Raw genomic sequence first — 23608 nt, 5'->3', positions numbered from 1 at the left:
AATGCTCCAACCAAAAGACACAGACTGGCTGAATGGATACAAAAACAAGACCCTTCTATATGCTGCCTACAAGAAACCCACTTCAGACCAAGGGATACATATAGACTGAAAGTGAAGGGATGGAAAAAGATATTCCATGCAAATGGAAGTCAAAAGAAAGCTGGAGTAGCAATACTCATATCAGACAAATTAGACTTGAAAGTAAAGACTACTAAAAGAGACAAGGAAGGACACTACATAATGATCAAGGGATCCATTCAAGAAGAACACATCACAATGGTAAATATCTATGCCCCCAATATAGGAGCACCTCAATACATAAGGCAAATGCTAACAGCTATAAAAGGGGACATCGACAGCAACACAATAATAGTGGGAGACTTGAACACCCCACTTACATCAATGGACAGATCATCCAAACAGAAAATAAATAAAGACACACAAGCTTTAAATGACACATTAGACCATCTCGACTTAATTGATATTTATAGGACATTCCACCCAAAAACGACAGACTACACTTTCTTCTCAAGTGCACACGGAACATTTTCCAGGATAGATCACATCTTGGGTCACAAATCAAACCTCAGCAAATTCAAGAAAATGGAAATCATATCAAGCATCTTCTCAGACCACAACGCCATGAGACTAGATATCAATTACAGGAAAAAAACTGCAAAAAAGACAAACACATGGAGGCTAAACAATTCACTCTTAAACAACCAAGGAATCACTAAAGAAATCAAAGAGGAAATCGAAAAATATCTAGAAACAAATGACAACGAAAACACAACAACCCAAAACCGATGGGATGCAGCAAAAGCAGTTCTAAGAGGGAAGTTTATAGCAATACAGTCCTACCTTAAGAAACAAGAAAATGATCGAATAAACAACCTAACCTTACACCTCAAACAACTAGAGAAAGAAGAACAAAGAAACCCCAAAGGGAGCAGAAGGAAAGAAATCATAAAGATCAGAGCAGAAATAAATGAAAAAGAAAGGAAAGAAACCATAAGAAAAATAAATAAAACTAAAAGCTGGTTCTTTGAGAAGATTAACAAAATTGATAAACCATTAGCCAGACTCATCAAGAAAAAAAGGGAGAAGATGCAAATCAACAGAATTAGAAATGAAAAAGGAGAAGTCACAACAGACACCTCAGAAATACAAAACATCATGAGAGACTACTACAAGCAACTATATGCCAATCAATTGGATAACCTGGAAGAAATGGATACATTCTTAGAAAAATACAATCTTCCAAGACTGAACCAGGAAGAAATAGAAACCATGAACAGACCAATCACAAGTATGGAAATAGAGGCAGTGATTAAAAATCTCCCAACACACAAAAGCCCAGGACCAGATGGGTTCACGGGTGAATTCTATCAAACATTTCGAGAAGAGTTAACACCTATCCTTCTCAAACTCTTCCAAAATATTGCATAAGGCGGAACACTCCCAAACTCATTCTACGAGGCTACTATCACCCTGATACCAAAACCAGGCAAAGATGTCACAAAAAAAGAAAACTACAGACCAATATCACTGATGAATATAGATGCAAAAAATCCTCAACAAAATACTAGCTAACAGAATCCAACAGCACATTAAAAAAATCATACACCATGATCAAGTGGGGTTTATCCCTGGGATGCAAGGATTCTTCAATATACGCAAATCAATCAATGTGATACATCATATCAACAACTTGAAGGATAAAAAACATATGATAATCTCAATAGATGCAGAAAAAGCTTTTGACAAAGTTCAACATCCATTTATGATAAAAACTCTCCAGAAAATGGGCATAGAAGGAAATTACCTCAACATAATAAAAGCCATATATGACAAACCAAAGGCCAACATTGTTCTAAATGGGGAAAAACTGAAAGAATTCCCTCTAAGAACAGGAACAAGACAAGGGTGTCCACTCTCAGCACTATTATTCAACATAGTTTTGGATGTTTTAGCCACAGCAATCAGAGAAGAAAATGAAATAAAAGGAATCCAAATTGGTAAAGAAGAAGTCAAATTGTCACTCTTTGCAGATGACATGATATTATACATAGAAAACCCTAAAGACTCTACCAGAAAACTGCTAGCACTAATTGATGAGTTTAGTAAAGTAGCAGGATACAAAATTAATGCACAGAAATCTTTTGCATTCCTATACACTAACATTGAAAGACTAGAAAGAGAAATTAAGGAAACTCTCCCGTTCACCATTGCAACAAAAAGAATAAAATACCTAGGAATAAACCTCCCTAAGGAGGCAAAAGATCTGTATGCAGAAAACTTTAAGACATTGATGAAAGAAATCAAAGAAGACACAAACAGATGGAGAGACATACCATGTTCCTGGATTGGAAGAATCAACATTGTGAAAATGACTGTACTACCCAAAGCAATTTACAGATTCAAGGCAATCCCGATCAAATTACCAATGGCATTTTTCACAGAACTAGAGCAAGAAATCTTACGATTTGTATGGAAACGCAAAAGACCCCGAATAGCCAAAGCAATCTTGAGAAGGAAAAATGGAGTTGGTGGAATCAGGCTTCCTGACTTCAAACTATACTACAAGGCCATAGTGATCAAGACAGTATGGTACTGGCACAAAAATAGAAAGGAAGATCAATGGAACAGAATAGAGAACTCAGAAGTAAGCCCAAACACATATGGGCACCTTATCTTTGACAAAGGAGGCACGAGTATACAATGGAAAAAAGACAGCCTCTTCAATAAGTGGTGCTGGGAAAATTGGACAGCAACATGTCAAAGAATGAAATTAGAACACTTCCTAACACCATACACAAAAATAAACTCCAAATGGATTAAAGACCTACATGTAAGGCCAGACACTATCAAACTCCTAGAGGAAAACATAGGCAGAACACTCTTTGACATACATCAAAGCAACATCCTTTTTGACCCACCTCCTAGAATCATGGAAACAAAATCAAGAATAAACGAATGGGACCTCATGAAACTTAAAAGCTTTTGCACAGCAAAAGAAACCATAAACAAGACTAAAAGGCAACCCTCAGAATGGGAAAAAATAATTGCCTATGAAACAACGGACAAAGGATTAACCTCCAAAATATACAAGCAGCTCATGCAGCTTCATACCAAAAAAGCAAATAACCCAATCCACAAATGGGCAGAAGACCTAAATAGACATTTCTCCAAAGAAGACATCCAGATGGCCAACACACACATGAAAAGATGCTCAACATCACTCATCATCAGAGAAATGCAAGTCAAAGCCACAATGAGGTATCACCTCACACCAATCAGAATGGCCATCATCACAAAATCTGGAAACCACAAATGTTGGAGAGGGTGTGGAGAAAAGGGAACTCTCCTGCACTGTTGGTGGGACTGTAAGTTGGTACAGCCACTATGGAAAACAATTTGGAGGTTCCTTAAAGAACTACACATAGAACTACCATATGATCCAGTAATCCCACTCCTGGGCATATACCCAAAGAAAACCATAATCCCAAAAGAAACTTGTACCATAATGTTTATTGCAGCACTATTTACAATAGCCAGGACATGGAAGCAACCTAAATGCACATCCACAAATGAATGGATACAGAAGATGTGGCATATATATACAATGGAATATTACTCAGCTATAAAAAGGGATGAGATGGAGCTATATGTAATGAGGTGGATAGAACTACAATCTGTCATACAGAGTGAAGTAAGTCAGAAAGAGAAGGACAAATATTGTATGCTAACTCACATATACGGAATCTAAAAATGGTACTGATGAACTCAGTGACAAGAACAAGGATGCAGATACAGAGAATGGACTGGAGAACTCGAGGTATGGGAGGGGGCGGGGGGTGAAGGGGAAACTGAGATGAAGCGAGAGAGTAGCACAGACATATATATACTACCAACTGTAAAAGAGTCAGTGGGAAGTTGTTGTATAACAAAGGGAGTCCAACTCGAGGATGGAAGATGCCTTAGTGGACTGGGGCAGGGAGGGTGGGGGGAACTCGAGGGCGGAGGAATCAATGAAGGGAGAGAATACAGGGATATGTGTATAAAAACAGATGATTGAACCTGGTGTACCCCTCAAAAAGATAATAAAAAAAAAAATATAATAAAATCTATCCCTCTCCAAAAAAAAAAAAGAAAAAGAACCTAGGAATAAATCTGACCAAGGAGGTGCAAGACTTATATGCTGAGAACTATAAAACATTAATAAAGGAAATTAAAGGTGATTCAAAGAAATGAAAGATATCCCATGCTCTTGGGTTTGAAGAATTAATATGGTTAAAATGTCAATACTACCCAAAACAATCTCGAGATTTAATGTGATCCCTATCAAATTACCCATGACATTTTTCACAGAACTAGAACAAATAATCCAAAACTTTATGTGGACGCATAAAAGACCCAGAGTTGTGAAAGCAATTGGCAATTCTGAGAAGGGGGGGAGAAAGAAAGCAAGAGGTATAAACCTCCCAAACTTCAGACAATACTACAAAGCTACAGTTATCAAAACAGTGTGGTATTGGTACAAAAACAGACATATGGATCAATGGAACAGAATAGATAGCCCAGAAATAAATCCATATACCTATGGTCAATTAATCTTTGACAAAGGAGGCAAGAATATAAAATGGGAAAAAGAAAATCTCCTCAGCAAGTGGTCCTGGGAAAATCAATGAAGTTAGAAGACACCCTCACACCATGCATAAAAATAAACTCAAAATGGCTTAAAGGTTTAACATAAGACATGACACCATAAAATTCCTAGAAGAGAAAATATGCAAAATATTCTCTGACATAAATCGTACCAATGTTTTCTTAGGTCAGTCTCCCAAGACAATAGAAATAAAAACAAAAATAAATGGGGCCTAATCAAACTTACAAGCTTTTGCACAGCAAAGGAAACCATAAAAAAGAAACAAAGCAAACAAACAGACAAACAAAAACATGAAAAGACAACCTGTGTAATGGGAGAAAATATTTGCAAATGATGTGGCAGATAAGGGTTTAATCTCCAAAGTATACAAACCAGTCATACAATTCAACAATAGAGAAACAAACAACCTACTAGAAAAATGGGCAGAAGACCTTAATAGACATTTCTCTGCAGAAGATATACAGATGGCTCATAGGCACATGAAAAGATGCTCAGTGTCACTAATTATTAGAGAAATGCAAATGAAAACTACAATGAGGTATTACCTCACAACAGTCAGAATGGCCATCATTATAGTCTACAAATAACAATGCTGGAGAGGGTGTGGAGAAAAGGGAATTCTCCTACACTGTTGATGGGAATGTAAGCCACTATGGAAAACAGTATGAAGTTTCCTCAGAAGACTGAAAATAGAACTACCATATGGTCCAGCAATCCAACTCCTGGGCATATACCCAGACAAAACTATAATTCAAAAAGATACATGCACACCTATGTTCACAGCAGCACTATTCACGATAGCCAAAACATGGAGACAACCTAACTGTCCATCAATGAATGAATGGATAAAGAAGAAGTGGTATATATATAGAGTGGAATATTACTCAGCCATAAAAAAGAACAAAATAATGCCATTTGCAGCAACATGGATGTGACTAGAGATTATTGTACTAAGTAGAGCAAGTCAGAAAGAGAAAGACAGATACCATATGATATCACTTATATGTGGAATCTAAAATATGGCACAAATGAACCTATCTACAAAACAGAAACAGACTCACAGACATAGAGACCAGACTTGTGGTTGCCAAGGGGAGAGGGGAGTGGGGAGGGAGAGGGATGGATTGGGAGTTTGGGGTTAGTAGATGCAAACTATTACATTTAGAATGGATAAACAATAGCAGATGTAAGCTATTAAAGATGGAATGTATAAACAACAAGGTCCTACTGTATGACACAGGGAACTATATCCAATCTCCTGGGATACACCATAATGGAAAAGAATATTTTAAAAAGAATGTATATATGTGTATAAACTGAGTCACTTTACTGTACAGCAGAGATTGGCACAACATTGTAAATCAACTGTATTTCAATTTTAAAAAAAGTATTACTAAAAAAAAAAGGCATAGAGCAGCTGAATGGATCCAAAAATAAAACATACAAGAGACTCACTTCATATCTAAAGACAAACACACAGACTGAAAGTGAAAGATGGAAAAAAGTATTCCATGCAAATGAAATTCAAAAGAAAGCCAGGGTAGTAATACTTACATCAGACAAATAGACTTAAAACAGAGCCTCTTGCAAGAGACAAAAAAGGACATTACATAATGATCAAGGGATCCATTTAAGAAGATATAGCAATTGTAAACATACATGCACCCAACATAAGAGCACCTAAATACATAAAAGCAAATATTAACAGACATAAATGGAGAAATCAACAGTAACATAATACTAATAGGGGACATCAACACCCCACTTACATCAATGGACAGATCATTCAGAGAGAAAATCAACAAGGAAATACTGGCCTGAAGTGACACATTAGACCTGATTAACTTAACAGATATGAGGGTGAATCAAAAATTACCTGCACTCTGGCTGTAGAATTTAATTAAATTTTAGAAAAGACAAATACATAATTTTTCAACACAGTCTCCTTGCTTTTCAACACACTTTGTCCATCTGTCAACAAACTTTCATATTCCCTCATTAAAAAATGTTTTAGGCTGAGCTGTGAGCCATGAATGCACTGGTGTCGTCACTTCTTCATCAGAAGTGAATCTTCCTCCTCATAAGGCTGCTTTCAGGGGACCAAGTAGGTTAAAGTCTGATGGAACAAGATCAGGACTATATGGAGGATGCTTTAACACCTTAAAATGAAGTAATCCACAACACATTTATGTTTTGAAAAGTTTGTGAGAGATGGGTACCAAAACAACTCACGGAAAAGCATAAACAGAAGCGTTTGGATACCTGCAAACAAAATTTGGACCGATACTCTAAGGAAGGTGAAAGTTTCTTAAAGAGAATCATGACTGGTGACAAGACATGGATTCATCACTACGAGCCTGAAAGTAAATGGCAGAGTATGGGATGGGAACATCCTCAATTCTGACCAAGAAAATTTCAAAAGTCAACCATCAGCTGGAAAATTGATGCTTACAGTTTTCTGGGATACTCAAGGGCCAGTATTGAAACATTATCAAGAAAAAGGTTTAACAATCAACAGTGCTCATTACAGTGAGATGCTTATTGAAGAGCTGAAGCTTAACTTTGGGTTAAACACAAAGGACTGCTATCCAAGGGCTTTGTGATCTTGCATGACAATGCACGCCCACACACTTCTGCCCACACTGTCGACACTCTGCAAAAACTTCATTTTGAGGTGTTAAAGCATTCTCTCTATAGTCCTGATCCTGCTCCATCAGACTTTCACCTATTTGGCCTCCTGAAAGCAGCCCTATGAGGTCAAAGATTCACTTATGATGAAGAAGAGAAGACGGTGCATTCATGGCTCAAAGCTCTGCCTCAAACATTTTTTAATGAGGGAATATGAAAGTTGTTGACAGATGGACAAAGCATATTGAAAAGCAAGGAGACTGTTGAAAAATGATATATTTGTATTTTCTAAAAGTTAATTAAATTAATTCTGCAGCCAGAGTGTGGATAATTTTTGACTCACCCACGTGTGTGTGTGTGTGTGTGTGTGTGTGTGTGTGTGTGTGTGTGTGTGTATGTGTATAGAGAGAGAGAGAATATTTCATCCAAAAGCAGCAGAATACACATTCTTGTCAAGTGCACAAGGAACATTCTTCAGGATAGATCACATTCTAGGTCACAAAATCAAGCCTCAGTATATTTAAGAAAATTGAAATCATATTAACCATCTTTTCTGACCACAACACTATGAGACTAGAAATTAACTATAATAAAAAAAACTGCAAAAAACACTAACATGTAGAGATAAACAATATGCTACTAAACAACCAATGAATCATTGAAGAGATCAAATAGGAAATTTAAAAAATACCTGGAGACAAATTAAAACAAAAACACAATGACCCCAAATCTATGGGACTCAGCAAAAGCAGTTCTAAGAAGAAAGTTTACAGCTATAAAAGCTTATGTCAGGGAAGAAAAATTTCAAATAAACAATCTAATTTTACACCTAAAGGAGCTAGAAAGCAAAGAACAAACAGAATCTGTTAATGGAAGGAAATAAATCATAAAGATCACAACAGAAATAAATGAAATAGAGACTAAAAACAATAGAAAAGATCAATGAAATGAAAAGCTGTTTCTTTGAAAAGATAAACAAAATTGATAAAACTTTAGCCAGACTCATCAAGAAAAAGAGAGGGTCCAAATCAATAAAATCAGAAATGAAAAAGGAGAAGTTACAACCAAGACCAAAGAAATACAAAGGATCATAGTTGCTATGAGCAACTATATGCAAATAAAATGAACAGTGTAGAAGAAATTCCTAATTATGTACAATCTCTCAAGTCTGAACCAGGAAGAAATAGAAAATATAAACAGACTAATTACCAATAATGAAATTGAATCAATAATAAAAAAAACTCCCAGTAAACAAAAGTCCAGGACCATATGGCTTTACAGGTGAATTCTACCAAACATTTAGAGAATAATTAACACCTTTCTTAAATTATTCAAAACATTGCAGAGTCAGGAACACTTCCAAACTCATTCTATGATGCCAGCATCACCCTGATACCAAAACCAGGCAAATATATCACAAAAAAAGAAAATTGCAGGCCAATATCACCGATGCAAAAATGTAGATGCCAAAGTCCTCAACAAAATATTAAGTCAAATCCAACAATACATCAAAAGGATAATATATCATGATCAAGTGGGACTTATCTCAGGAATGCAAGGACTTTTCAGTATCTGCAAAGCAATCAATGTGATCTGCCACATTAACAAACTGAAGAATAAAAACCATGTGATCATCTCAATAGATGCAGAAGAAGCTTCTGACAAAATTCAACTGCCATTTATCATTAAAAACTCTCCAGAAAGTGGGAATAGAGGGAACTTACATCAACATAATAAAGGGCATATATGACAAACCCACAGCTAACATCATTCACAACTGTGAAAAATCTGAAAGCATTCCATTCTCACTCCTTTTAATCAACATACTGGAAGTTCTAACTAGAGCAGGGAGGACGCAACAAAGTTGGATTTAAGTGATCAGTCTGATGGAAAAGTGTATAGTGGATTTAATAGGAGACCCTGTGGGCAGTTTTACCAGTTAGGAATTCAACAGTCAACCTTAGGAAGAAAAAGGAGGAAGCAAGCATAACATCACTTTGCTTTCCTTGAGGAACTGTGATAACAGTTCTAATTCAGAGCAGATATGTCAACACAAACACCATTTTCTAAAGTTCACTTCCAGTTAATGGATTTATCTAAAAAGACCCTTTATCTTAGGAACACAGATGTTGCCAACATAGCATTTTCTTTTTAGGAGCCCCTTTTGTAAAATTAGAAACGAACTCAATGAATGTTCCACATACTCTACAGTCAAGGCATTTAAAATCTGTTTTTCCTCCAGGAAATTCTCAAAGTGGTGTGAACTCTTTCTTCCCAGGTACCTCCAGATCATCAGTTACTCGATGTAAACCAGGAGCCAACTGCCCCAGTTCACACAGTAGCATCAGCAGACAACTGTCCCCTCTGTCTGTCACCGAAGATTCTTCTGCTCCTATTCTTGAACTTCAGAGTCGAGGATCCTCTGGAGTTTGTGGACATAGAGCTGAGAGGCAGAACAGATCAGGTATGTGGGTGACCTTCTCTTAAATAACAGCATATCTGGTAAGCTTCTAGCCAGCAATGAAGATCTCACCACTGGCAAAGAATGTAGAGATGTTGTGTGGACTCTCAGGAGTGCATGTGGGGAAAGTTTATCAAGTGGGAGGAGAAGGAAAAAGGGAAATATATAGATAGAATCCATTAATGATGGACAGTGTACAGTGTAGCAGAGAAATAATACCAAAACCTATAGTTGGAGGGCTTAACACATGGATAAACAACAACTTCTAATGAAGTTTTAAGGAAACTAGTTTCCTCATCTTCAAGATGTCAAAAGCCAGCATCTTTTATCTCAATCCTGGGACTTAGTAATAGCATACTGTACCTATTCTGAGAAGTAGAAAAGCACCAGTAAAATCACCGACTCTGCTCTTGTCTTTATCAGGTCTGCCAGTGCTTAGAGCCCTTCTAGTTTTCCCAATTTTACACCTCCTTCAGGGCACTTCAATTGTCTCCCTGATCAGCATTTACTATTAAATCAGGACCTTTGGCCTTTCCTCACATCTGCCTGACCACTTACCAACTCCTGGGTTACTTAGGTTACTGGAATTGCTAGATAAATCTCTTTACTATATCCATGGGTTTCCCAGCAAATTTATCGTTTTAAAATCCAGCTGAGTCTACTAGGCTGCTGCCCAATACTGTTACATTTTGGTGTGGACATCGTACTGCCTTCCCCAGAGATGCTCTCAAGCTCCGAGTCCATACTCACTTCCTCTCACCATATAACCACACTTCTACCTGCCTGAAAAGACTAAAACAATTGTGTGCTAACAGATGCTTTCCTTTCTGCCTCAAAATGTCTCTGTTCTCTTGTTTGCTAATTTGCTAATTCCCATCACTGTGGGGACCGCCTTTGACTTTTGTGTTTGCTGCCATTCTGATTTTGGCTCCTTTTCCTTCATCCATGATCACCTCCTCTCTGTCTCTTCCACCTGCATTTTTAATCTCTCCTTCTTCATTTATTCTTTCAGCTTGGCCAGCAACATGTTAAAATCAATAGTGACAACAGCAAAAACAACCAAATACTCTATCCAAAATAAGTGGGTAGTGAAAAAAAAAAACCCCAAAAAACAAAATCTCACAACTTTGAGAACACTAGCTTTAAAAAATAAACAGAAGAGAAATGGTAATTCAGGGGACTTGATTAGGTAAACAAAGGCATAGAGGAGGTGTGAAAGCCCTTCTAGGGTCCTACTTATTTGATAAGAGGTTTTTAGGTGAGAAAAGATATTTTTTCCAAAAAGTGACAATATTTTAAAATGGAATCTCAGCAACTATGGACCCCAAGGCTAAAACTCTACTTTTTAAAAAGTAAAGTAAATGGGGACTTCCCTAGTGGCTCAGTGGTTAAAAATCTGCCTGCCAACATAGGGGACAAAGGTTCGATCCCTGGTCTGGGAAGATCCCACATACCACAGAGCAACTAAGCCCGTGCACCACTACTGAGCCTGTGCCCTAGAGTCCAAGAGCCACAACTGCTGAGCCAGCATGCCACAACTACTGAAGCCCACACACCTAGAGCCTGGACTTGGCAACAAGAGAAGCCACCACAATGAGAAGACTGCACACCACAATGAAGAGTAGCCCCCACTCATCGCAACTAGAGAAAGCCCGTGTGCAGTAATGAAGACCCAATGCAGCCAATTAATTAATTAATTAATTTTTTTTAAAAGTAAAGAAAATGACATCTGAAATCTTCAGAAAGTTTTAATTGGCTTTAATAAGTTGCAGTAATATTGTTATTATCCCAGTTATTGCAGAACAGAATGTTCCAGTTAATTAAATATGGTTAATGAATTTGCCCTGTCTATCACATACAGATTACAGATCTCAAAGACTGTACCATTAAAGACCGCATGGGGTATAATTTACTCTTTCTGTAATGATTCAGAAGACACTTGGGGATATTCCTAGACACCAAAAAGAAAAGAGAAAAGGAGAATAATCTGAAGAGCAGCTCACCATGCTTTCATGTATGTCATGGTACTTAACCTCAAAATGAATCCCATGAGATAGAGATTATCACTGTTTGACAGAGAAGCTAAGGTGGAATTAAACATATATGCAGGGCCATCCAATGGCAGGGCTAGGACTTTCACTCGTGTTTCCAAATGCCAGGGGCCTCTACCATCAATATGTATGACTCCAATCAGGGTTCATAGAAATGGATGGAATTCCTGGTAAATCAATTTTAATGATATAAACAAAATAATAAATCTAAGCAGGACTAGAGAAAATCATGTTTAAAATGGTCAAACAATAAAAGAACTCTGGAGAGACATGATTTCCATCATATCTGTAGATAGTAAAATTAAAGAATTGTCAACAATTCAACCTAGTTAGCAGAAGAAAGAATGAGTCGATACTACGGGGGGATATAGGTGACTATTGGTGTCATCAAAAGTACTCTCCATGCTCTGATGCTGGTACAGATGTAATCTTCAAAGAAGGTGACAGTGAAGGCAGATACCAACTCAAAGGGATACTTACAATCTTTGTAGTATCATTCCTCCTTTATGAGCTAGTCCCTGAGAATAACGTGATCTGAAGTATAGTAGAGTACACCTTTCTCTTATTAACACTTGTCTTAAGCTTCATGCAAGACTGCCATTCCTGCCAGGAAACAGAACTTTTTCTCCAAATCATTTTTGAAACTTCCAATGCTTAAATGTGGAAAGCCTGAAACCTAGACAGAATGAATATTCAGAACAAAAAGTTTAGACCTTGGAGTCAACTGACTTGGGTTCAATGCCAAACAATCTTTAATACAACTCTCAAGTTTTTTTCATCTGTAAAATGGTAACGGTAATACCTACTTAATTGGGTAGGCTTGTGTTCCCTTCCCAGCCTTTCAATACAAGAATCTCTTGTTCTACCCTCTTGGTCATTTTTGTCTTTCGCCTCTAGTTTTTGTATAAGCCACATGGCCATGGAGGGAATTTGCAGAACTGTTATCAGGTGTAGTCTGTACAGAGCCAAGGGAGCTGGCTAACATACTTCCAGACTCATCTCAATGTTACTGCATCTTGGAAGTTTCTCCTGACTGTTACATACCTCACCTCTTAAAAAGTGCTTCTCCTCCGCCTCCACGTGACCTTGTGTCTGCCATACTTGGCCCTTGTTATACTGTATTAGATGTGTTTTCTGGCCTTCCTCTAGATTATGACCTCAAGTCTCTCATTTTTGAACCCCTGGGACCCATCTACCTCCTGGTAATCTCCATAGGACTTTGTTGAATAAATAAATAATAGAATACCAGTTTTTATCTTCTGGAGGCCTAGGCCCTGAGAATTCTGTTTATAAGACTTGGAAGTCATGTAGCAATTGCTGTGTTCATCCTTACTTGGTTTATATTCTCCAGTGAAGAATTCACTTTCAAGGCTTGCTACCCCATTTCCCCAAATAATTATATCAGGAAGCCTTAACTGGATGAAAACCTTTACCCCAGTGGGGCAGTCACCCCTGGGTCATGAAGCAGTGGGAACACATTCAGCAGGAGAGCCAGCAGGTTCTGGAGAGGAAAAGTGAGGAACTCATCCACTGTCACTTGCAATCCGTGGGATGCTCTGCTTTCTTAACCCCAGGATAAGCCTTATGCTTAAAGGAGGTGCCTGGAGACACAGCAGAATCGTGCAGACAATTCTGCCTTCCTTCCCCCACGATTCTACCATGTGGGGACTCGGGGTGACCACTGCTCCCATTAAACTTCCTGTTAGGTACATAAATTCATTGTGTGGAACGTGTTTTCTCTATCAGGGAAGAGGACTTTATGATTGCCACTTTCAGAGAGCTTTGACTATTTTAGTGTGAAAAACTGCTACTAAATTTTCTTAGTAAATGTGAAAATACAAAGCAGAACTCATTGTGCTCCCAGAAACATATTAAGTAGTAATTTGTTCTGAAGTGGGAGGTAATTTTGTGCAGTCCAGACTTGCTCTGTTTTAGGGACACATCCTTTTCAATTTAATAGTCATCTTTGCTGCAGTTTAAAAAAAAAGAAAGAAAACTCAGTGGAACACAACAAACACTTCTCGTTCACTTTTCATGCAGCAGATACAGGGCTGCTTTGGCTGGGTTCTGCTCATTCTCCCGCATAGACCAAAAGAGCAGCTTCTATTTGAGATTTTCCATTCTAGTGGCAGAAAGGAAGAGCCAGAGAGGTAGTGGGACCCTGTGATGCTCTTAAAGCTTCTGCTGAGAGGTGGCATACAGCACATCTGTTCTGTTTAATTAGACAAAGCAGGTCATGGAGCTAAGGCCAAAGCCTTTGGAGCTGAAACGTGCAATGCTCTCACAAGGAAGTGGGTAGGGTACACGCAAGAACAGAGAGCATCCATCAAGATCATGAGTGTTGTCATGGGCTGGATAAGGGTCCAGATACACACTGTACCTTACAGAGCAGAGATTACAGATTCCAGACAGAAAATGAGCCAGAGTTGTCTGTCTCTTCAAATGATGGTAGGAAAAAAAAGAACACTGGTGATTCTACTGTCTGCCTCTTTGATTGCTATTTTATAACTTGATTTGCACACATTTGTATTCCTTTCCTGTTTGCAGGGGATGATGGAACACAGACTCACCCTGAGAACAGCAGCCAAGAAAACAGAATCAAGGCTCGCTGCCTATCCTGCACATCCATGGTTCTGAAGGCTGTCTGGGGACTTTTGATCATCTTGTCAGTGTCATCGTCTTGGGTTGGAACCACACAGATTGTAAAAATAACTTATAAGAACTTCTACTGTCCATTTTTCATGACTTGGTTTTCAACAAACTGGAACATTATGTTTTTCCCAGTCTATTATTCTGGTCACCTGGCCACTGCTCAAGAAAAGCAATCTCCAATGAAAAAATTCAGGTAGGTTTCATGTTAAATAGCCAGTAGGAGATAGTTTGAAATAATTTCATGCAAATATGCATAACTTCATCTCTTTGGAATATGAGATGAGTTGAGGAGTGTGGAGAGGCAGGATCTAAGGTCAGGACTGAACATAGGAATATGAGGAAACAGAATTAGTGCCCCCGCCAAAAAATTATTAAGTGCTACAACATTCCAGGCACTGTGCTGATGCTTTTGCAGATCCTATCTTATTTAATTATCATTGGTGGTAACAGCTACCTTTTAAGGTGGTGTTAATTATCCCTATTTTAGCACAAGAGGTAGTAGGTATAGAGAAATTCAGTGACTTGTCTAAGGTCACACCTTTATAAATAATGGAACCCAGATTTTTATCCAGATTAATTTATCTCTTATCATGTTTTAAAAGAACAACCCAGGGTCTCAAGCCCAGAAAAAAAAAAAAAACCTGTGTTAATCAGATTGTTACAAAAACATTTGCTCAGTATTCTGGACACAGCCATTTTATAGCAGATGAAATGACTTGGTATCATGTAAGGGGAATTTGGCCTTGGGATGGTTTAAAAGATGCTGTTCTTTGCTGGTTAGGAGCACAGAGAGCCTGTCTGTTGGTCTTCTGGCCATGAACTTGATAGTGCGATGGTTCTTGTGGTTCCTCCGAGCTAGGCCTGGCTTCTGCAGCCCCATCTTAGAGAGATCAGGAAGCTGGCAGAACCATGTCATCCAGCCCTGCAAGCACTCAAGCAATGCAAAAACAGCATTTGGGCAATGTTCCTTTGCTAGCAGAAAGCTTCTTGAAAAGAAAAGCCAGAACTAAGGAGTAGTTTAAGGACAGTAACCCCGATCACCAAGAGAAAACAGTAGTCTTGACCTCAGCAATGTCAGTGGGAGAGCAACAGTTTTTTCACCTGCTTACTGCTCCTCAGAAGAACAGCAATAAATTTGTCTTGCAGAAGCCAAAATAACTTTTCATTCTTGCCCTTTTATCTAATGAAAGGAAGAAATGACTGTTATCATTGGTGCATTATAAGACTGATCTTAAAAACTTAAGACACTGTGAAGGCTTTATCTTCAACTTCCAATTTCCATCACTAGTTTGGAAGTGCCTGGGAATATTGAAGTCCCACTGTGAGCTGATTTCCCATGTGTATCCATGAACATTCACCTGTCATTAAAGAAACAAAAACCAATTCAAGAATGATAAATGTTTTCTGGTTTGGAGGGAAGAAAAAAGCCTTACACCTGTTTGGGATTGCTAAAAATACTATCTCTTCCCATGAAAATAGACATGATCTTGGGGCATAAGATCTTCTTAAATAATAATATTTAATACATGATTGCAGGAGACATGATTATCAGAATAAAATTCTCTCTGTTTGAAAATACCTCCGTTTACCCATACCATGTGTTTTGGTGGTTTAGGCTCACATGCTGAGAAGAACAGCCAGAGTTTAGTATGGGAAGTAATATCTCAGAGCACCTCAAAGCAAGCCAAGTTAGTTTTACTTAAGACAACACATTTACAACGAGAGGCTCCTGCTGACAGAAGTGTTGTTTGGGGAATGAGTTTCATCTTCACCACATCTCTCATGTTGAACTAACTCTGAACTTAGCGAAATCTGTGACTTGACAAGACACCTCCACCTGCTAGTGCCTAGTGTGAAGTCGACCATTTATGAAACTGCATCAAAGAGCTTTTATTGTCAAGCAGAAAACATTGTCTTTGAAGGGAATATTCTCCAGCGGCCTTCTCCACAGGAGAGGTAAACATTGCCAGAAAATCCTGAGATCCTTGATCTTTTTTCCCTGAAGACCCATTAACACCATCTGCCAAGAAGACACCCCCTGAAGCTCTCATGGCAGAACAGGGGGAAAACAGAGTTAGTGTAGAAGACTGAAAACAGGATTTGTCCCATAGCGCCAGACCCTCTATTTTCTCCTTTTCTCTTGAATGCTATGAAAGCATTTCCAGTTTTTTTCTTATCACTACCATCAAAAGAATTTTCAGCAAAGTATCAAATCTAGATGGTAAGGATTGTTCATTTGGAAGTAGTTTTTGATATTTCAGTTGTTCCATTTGTATACTATCAAGAGAATTCAATTGCCTCAGGTGAATTTGAAATTTAAGAAGAAAAAAATTATATACCATAGTTTTGATGGTATATCAAAAGGGTATCAAAGGTTAATTTCTTAAGGAAAAAAATTCTAGAAAGCATGAAACTAGAGCCAAAGATGTCTTTGCCATATGTCAGGAAGCTATGACATGTGCTAAGATGCTGTGTGGCACACAGAAAGGGTTCTGTAACTAGCAGCTGCTGAAACAATGATGAGCAGTTACATAGCTAGTGTCCCCCGGCCTCTAAGCATCTTTCCAAGTTTTGCCCGCTGTCCATGCCTCTTGTCTAGAGATTCTGATTTCATCATCCCAAGGAGAGACCTGCTATTGTTATTTCCTTCTCTGTAGAAATCCATCTTTAAAAAAAAAATTTCACTTTTCCCAGCACTTAATGCTTACATGGCAGAAGGTTTTACCCAGGTGAACTGGCTTTGAATGGAGAGCATTTTAATTCTTGTAACACCAGTGACAGTGGGGAGAAGATTGGCAGTGGGAGGAGAAGGCAAGAAAGGGCAACGAGGAGGAAGCCAACACCTGGGGGCCGGGATGAACCAAGCCAAGGGTCTCTGCCTGGAAGCAGCGCTTTGCCTGGGGACTCTCCCCATCCGAGCGCCTCTGCTGGCTTCCCCATGGGGCAGGGTGTTCCCTCTCCTGAATCCAGAGTCTTCGCTGGAGAGTACTCTACCCAGCATGATGGTGGGTTCTGGGAAGGAAGAACCATCACTGGCTAGGGCCAGTGATAAGAAAAGAAGTCCTTTCATCAGAAATGGGTTTGTTGTGGTTCTTAATAAATGTGTACTTTAAAGGACATTTAGCAGTTATAGATGTCAGGATAAACCCACGACTCTCCACTCCAGCTCTCCCTGGCAGACTTCTCATGAAGCAAATCCCTCTATTGAGTACAGAACGTAAAACGTGTGCCCAGATGCTCTGTGAAGACTGCTGCTTGCTCTGTGTGTGCCTCTGACTTCAAGTATCTCAACAGCAGGGCTTTAGAAAGGCCGTCCATTCTATAATATTGTAAATCGACTATCCTTCAATAAAACAAAACAGAGAGGCCATCCATTTTCTTGTGTGTGTGAGCACATGCAAATTGTTTACTTTGCGAAAGGCTTTGCCTCTGGCTTATTTAGTCCCTTCACTGAAGTTTTGTCTCCTTCAAGTTAAAATTTAGCTTCGGGAAGTTCCATTTTCATTTTACGAAAGTCATTCCATTTTGGTTGTCTCCCACATGAAAGTAAAACCACGACATGAGTGTCTACAAGTTCAAGATGCATTTTTAACCTTCCCAGAATCACTGGCCTACGATTCCCTGTGTTCTCAGCTGCTTGGAAGCAACATTTACTATGAGACTTGGTTTTGAAGGCTGTACCCCTGTGCCTGGAGCCTGACGACTCTGTCACACCCTCCACCCCGCCAGCCCCCATGTCATCCTCCTGTGGGGTAAATTCTTCATGGGAGGCAAATATTGGCTGGAGATTATTTTGCTTTGCAATACTTTGAGGCCCAATTATTTCTCTTCAGAAAGAGCTAGAAGAGAAACCAGAAACTAGTACTACCTAGAGCCATCTGAATAGATTTATAAACATTATATATGTACAAATATGAATAACCTGTTGCTTTAAACAGGATATTTATACTACTCTTGAAAATATAATGCCTGGCACAAGATTGTTGTTCATGAATACAAGCTTTCATTGGGCAACTGAGTAAAACACATAAAGCTGAATTTTCCCAGCCTGTTTTCAGTTCATAGTCAACAAGGCACTGTTATTCTATCACTTTCAATATTACGTATACGTATCGCTAGCTTCAGCATTTTGATTAAAATAATCCTTTGGGCTAAGTAATCAATTTAGTCAAAAACCAAGCACATCAAAGTTTTAACTGAAATGCCTATTTTTACACAATGAATCCAGACGATTCCTCCAGAATGGCCAAGTGTTTGTACATAAATGCAACCTGAATTTTATTTATTTTTTTACCATTTGGAGGTTATCACAGAAGCTTCCTTCATTCTTTCTGCCTTAAAAATGCTAGAGGAAAAGGAAATTAGTCCATTGAGCAGATATGTTAGAAGGAGGCATAATGTTTTAGGAATAATAAAATCCCAAGGTGTGCGTGGCTTCACATGATATGTGAGGCTGCATGTGGTCTGCAGCCTACTCAAACAGTAGCAACCGTCTTGATCCTGTCGCATTCTTCCATTGGAAAAGCATCTTCTGTCTCTTCAAATAGCTAGTAATTCCAGCAACCACTCATTTCTGAATTTCTCCAGGCTTCTCTGAGAATGTTCTGCAACAGCAGAATGGCTGCCCCCAGGAATCTCCAGAGAATGGGTAGGAAAGGCTTTGCTCTGCGCCTGGGAGATGTGGACTCCTCCACGGAACCCTTTGCACTCACAGCCTGTAGGTGGCAACACTGGGCTCAGTAGGTTCCACAGATGAATGATGGTTCTTGAGGGTTTGTGCTCTTGCCTGAAATGGCTGTCAAGAGTTAGTCCATCTCATCCCTTTTTATAGCTGAGTATTATTCCATTGTATATATATGCCACATCTTCTTTATCCATTCATTTGTCGATGGGCATTTTGGTTGCTTCCATGTCCTGGCTATTGTAAATAGTGCTGCAATAAACATTATGGTACATGTTTCTTTTGGGATTATGGTTTTCTTTGGGTATATGCCCAGTAGGGATGAGATGGAGCTATATGTAATGAGGTGGATAGACCTAGAGTCTGTCATACAGAGTGAAGTAAGTCAGAAAGAGAAAGACAAATATTGTATGCTAACTCACATATAGGAAATCTAAAAATGGTACTGATGAACTCAGTGACAAGAACAAGGATGCAGATGCAGAGAATGGACTGGAGAACTTGAGGTTTGGGGCGGGGGTGAAGGGGAAGCGGAGACGAAGCGAGAGACTAGCATAGACATATATATAGTACCAACTGTTAAATAGATAGCCAGTGGGAAGTTGTTGTATAACAAAGGGAGTCCAACTCGAGGATGGAAGATGCCTTAGAGGACTGGGGCGGGGAGGGTGGGGGGGACTCGAGGGAGGGTGGGGGGGAGTTGAGGGAGGGAGGGAATACGGGGATATGTGTATAAAAACAGATGATTGAACTTGGTGTACCCCCCAAAAAATAATAAATAAATTTAAAAAAAACTATCCCTTAAAAAAAAAAAAAAAAAGAGTCCACATAAGATGTGTGAAAATTCATACCTGACTATTAACCTCTGTTTCTTCCCTAGGGAATGCAGCCGAATTTTTGGAGAAGATGGTCTGACGTTGAAGCTCTTTCTTAAAAGAACTGCTCCCTTTTCTATTCTATGGACTTTGACTAATTACCTGTATTTACTGGCTTTAAAGAAGCTGACAGCCACGGATGTCTCTGCTCTGTTCTGTTGTAACAAAGCCTTTGTCTTCTTGCTGTCGTGGATCGTGCTGAAAGACAGGTTCATGGGAGTGAGGGTAATGGCACACTTGATTCAATGTGTAAGGCTGCATTTAATCATAAATCCTTGGTGTCAGGAGAGCCACTTTGTTCTGTGGAGTTTCTGCAAAACTTTTCCCATTGGTTCTGAGTACAGATTGAAATTTGAAGATGCATTAGGACGCCCAGGCAGTTACAACATCACAAGAGGATAAAGAGGTTATTTCCATTGGGCAGTCAGCTGATTTCAATAGGAGGCACTCAGGGAAAAGAAGTTCTTTTTTTAGAATTAATGCTGTGATCAACTCCTTGTGTCCTCAGGAAACAAGGGTCTGAGAAAATTAGCCACAGTAAAGATTATGATTTGCTTTTTTTCCCAATCAACATATGTTGGAGCAATTCCCTCATGTTTCCCCCCTCCAGAGATGGATTTAATTAATATTGGTGTGAGTAGATAAGGTTACCAAACAGTAATTAAAGTCACCAGTGATGGCACAATGCTGTTAAAAGTGGCTATATCTCTAGTGTGACTAATCTATACTTGGAACAAAAAGCAACAACTTGTACTTTGGGGTATAACTCCTTAATTGAACTGCATTAAACTTCCACCAACCACTTCAGTTCTGAGTTTATCCCTCTCAGTGGTACCATGGATATAGAAATAAAAATTTTTTGTATGCTTGATCTTTGTTAGATTGATTGAAAGCCATGCAGATGTAAGGAGCCAGGTCTCATTCATGTAATCTGGCATGCCACCATGATGAAAATATTGAGTAAATAATTCTTTAAAAGGAGGTCCAAATGCATAGCCTTTTTCCAGAAGGCAAACATCACACAATTACTGTTCTTTGAAAAAGATGTCCAAGACTGGATTCGAAACATATTTCGCTATCAAAATATTGCTCTTGTTGCAATGATTCCAGGGTCCTTGCCCCACTAAACTCATGTCTATATTAGAGAGTTAGTGATAGCCATCATCCTGAAAACTTTTTCTTAATAACCAATCAGCAATTAGCTAATTCTGGTTGTATCTTGGGAGATGCCGCTCAGAAATTGAGAACTGAAACTTGACCTGAACAAGAAGTGGAAAGCTACAGCGGAAGACAAGATGAGAAACTCTGAATCAGTCCGTGATTCCATTAGACTCTACCAGATGTGGTCCCACACTCATTCTCCACTAGCTAATCTTAGATTTCATACCCAAAGGGCTTAACATCATATTTTTACACATGAAGCACTGGTCCTGGCTGTCCACCATCAGGGACCCTGATAAGTCCTGGAGAACAAGAACCTTCTTTATGTTGCTCACTGATCCATTCACCTTGGGCTACATAATTTGTGGGGCCCAGTGAAAAGGAAAAATGCAGGCCCCCTGTTGAAAAAATTGTGAGTAATTTCAAGACGGCAACATCATGGGGCCCCGTGCATCTGCACAGATCATATGCCCATGAAACTAGTTCTGCCTCTATCTCTAACACCTAGAATAATACAAGGGACAAGGTAGAGACTCTACATATTTAAGGATATAGTGAATGAACTCATGCTTACAAGATCTTTCTCTTTTCTCTATACCACCACCACGGATCACTCATGAGAATTTGGAGGGCCTTTTCAGAAGAGAGGGCAAGAAAGGAGATGTGGGGGCTTTTCTGCTCTTTCAGTGTCATGTGAATACCAAAAGGAAATCAGTACATTCACTACTAGATTTACCAGGGAGAAAATTAATTGTATTAGAGTGAATGAATGCATTTAACCATGGAACTTACTTATGCAAGAAGTCATATCAAAAGAGGCTTAATGTTTATTTGAGGACTTTTAGGAGGAAAAACTCAGCTGTGTAACATTTAAATGGCAGATTTAGGAAATCTGCCTAGCAGCTACAAAGCATGGCTATTTTAAAATTGGCATCTGTGGTGGGTTGAATTGTGGCCACCAATAAGGTGTCCATGCCCTAATCCCCAGAATGTGTGATTATGACCTTACTTGTAAAAATAGTCTTTGCGGACATAATTAACTTAAGGATTTTGCAAATAGGAGATCGTCCTGGTTGATCTAGGTGGCTCCTAAGTCCAATAACAAGTATCCTGATAAGAGACACACACAGGAAAGAAACGCAGAAGAGAAGGCAGTGTGACCACAGAGACAGAGATTGGAGTGATGCGGCCACAAGCCCAGGAAAGCCCGGGTAGCCACCAGAACCTGGAAGAGGCAGGAGTGTGTTACTCTCTCCCAGAGCTGCTGTTGGGCACATGGCCCTGCCCTGATTTTGAAATTCTGGCCTCCAGAACTATGAGAAAATAGATTTCTGCTGTTTTTAGTCACCAAGTTTGTGGTAATTTGTTACAGCAGCCTCAGGAAACTAATACAGCATCTGTAAGTAATGAGACCTGATAGAAAAATTATTAAGTAACCAATAAGTAGTTGTTAATAAGTAATACATAAATTAAAACATCATGACAAAATAGTAAGCATTAATGTCAGGCATGCTGGAAGAAGTCAGATATTTTCCTTTTAAAATGACAGGAGGTGCTTCACTTCTCACTGTGAAACATTAGGAAGGGTTGAACACCATGTTCTAGAAGAATGTCAAGGTGTAATTTTAATAGTGCCCACAATCAGGCCATGGAATATAAGAAGCACCAAAACATACTCAGCGTTTTGCCTTTTGACCATGTCAGCAATTCTTTTCCTCCTGAGACATATTGAGAACATGTATAATTAGGTTATTTAAGAAATTAGAGGAGGGCAAATAGAGTACTGACATCATAAATGCAGCTTTTATTGCCTACATCCATAAATAGGACACAGCCTGTAGATGCCATCCCACTTGGACTACTCTTTTTTTAAAATGTGAGGGCTGCTTTCAGTCATCAAAGCAAAATGTATATTTTGACTCATTCTAACTCTTCAGTAGTTCAGAAGAAGATAGTTTGGGGATTACAATTCTCATTTGCATGACCCCAAGAATGATCACCCGTTAAGATGAAACATGTGGCCTCCCCTACTTCTATTTTTCACATCAAAATGAACCGTGAGCAGAATGAAGGATAAGTTACATTATAGTATCAGTAAATACAGGTTTATCTGGAGCACCAGTTGGCCAGAATTAGCAATGCTCACATAAAAACTAATTACATATTTTGAATAACTTGTAGTATTTAGTTTCCTTGGAATATTGATTGAATCACAGATGGAAAGGTAATCTGTCATACATTTATTTTTCTATTATGAAATCCTTTCAACTAATTTGCTAATAAGCTTTGGTGTGTTAAAAAACTTTTTCATAAGTAGTTGCTTAAACTGATATATGATTATCCTGTGGAAATTAGTAAACTTCTTTAAAAGGCCTTTCTTTTTAGTTGCAAAAATTTTGCTCAGTGAGAATCCAGTTCTTGCAGCATTGA

At 38.8% G+C, this 23608-nt stretch overlaps 1 protein-coding gene across 1 annotated transcript in view; it reads left to right on the top strand.

Annotated features, from left to right (window-relative positions):
- The window catches only part of SLC35F4 (solute carrier family 35 member F4), a 277820-nt gene that overhangs the window by 240717 nt on the left and 13495 nt on the right, over positions 1 to 23608 (top strand). The window contains exons 2-4 of the mRNA XM_057733004.1: positions 9576 to 9761; positions 14357 to 14654; positions 20023 to 20242. Coding sequence (XP_057588987.1) covers positions 9576 to 9761; positions 14357 to 14654; positions 20023 to 20242 — 704 coding nt within the window. The remainder of the gene's footprint in view (positions 1 to 9575; positions 9762 to 14356; positions 14655 to 20022; positions 20243 to 23608) is intronic.

The sequence above is a fragment of the Hippopotamus amphibius genome, chromosome 4 (assembly GCF_030028045.1).
Source record: "Hippopotamus amphibius kiboko isolate mHipAmp2 chromosome 4, mHipAmp2.hap2, whole genome shotgun sequence".
NCBI lineage: Eukaryota > Metazoa > Chordata > Mammalia > Artiodactyla > Hippopotamidae > Hippopotamus > Hippopotamus amphibius.
The sequence above is the reverse complement of the archived record's forward strand: the minus strand, read 5'-3'. Positions and strand labels throughout refer to the sequence as shown.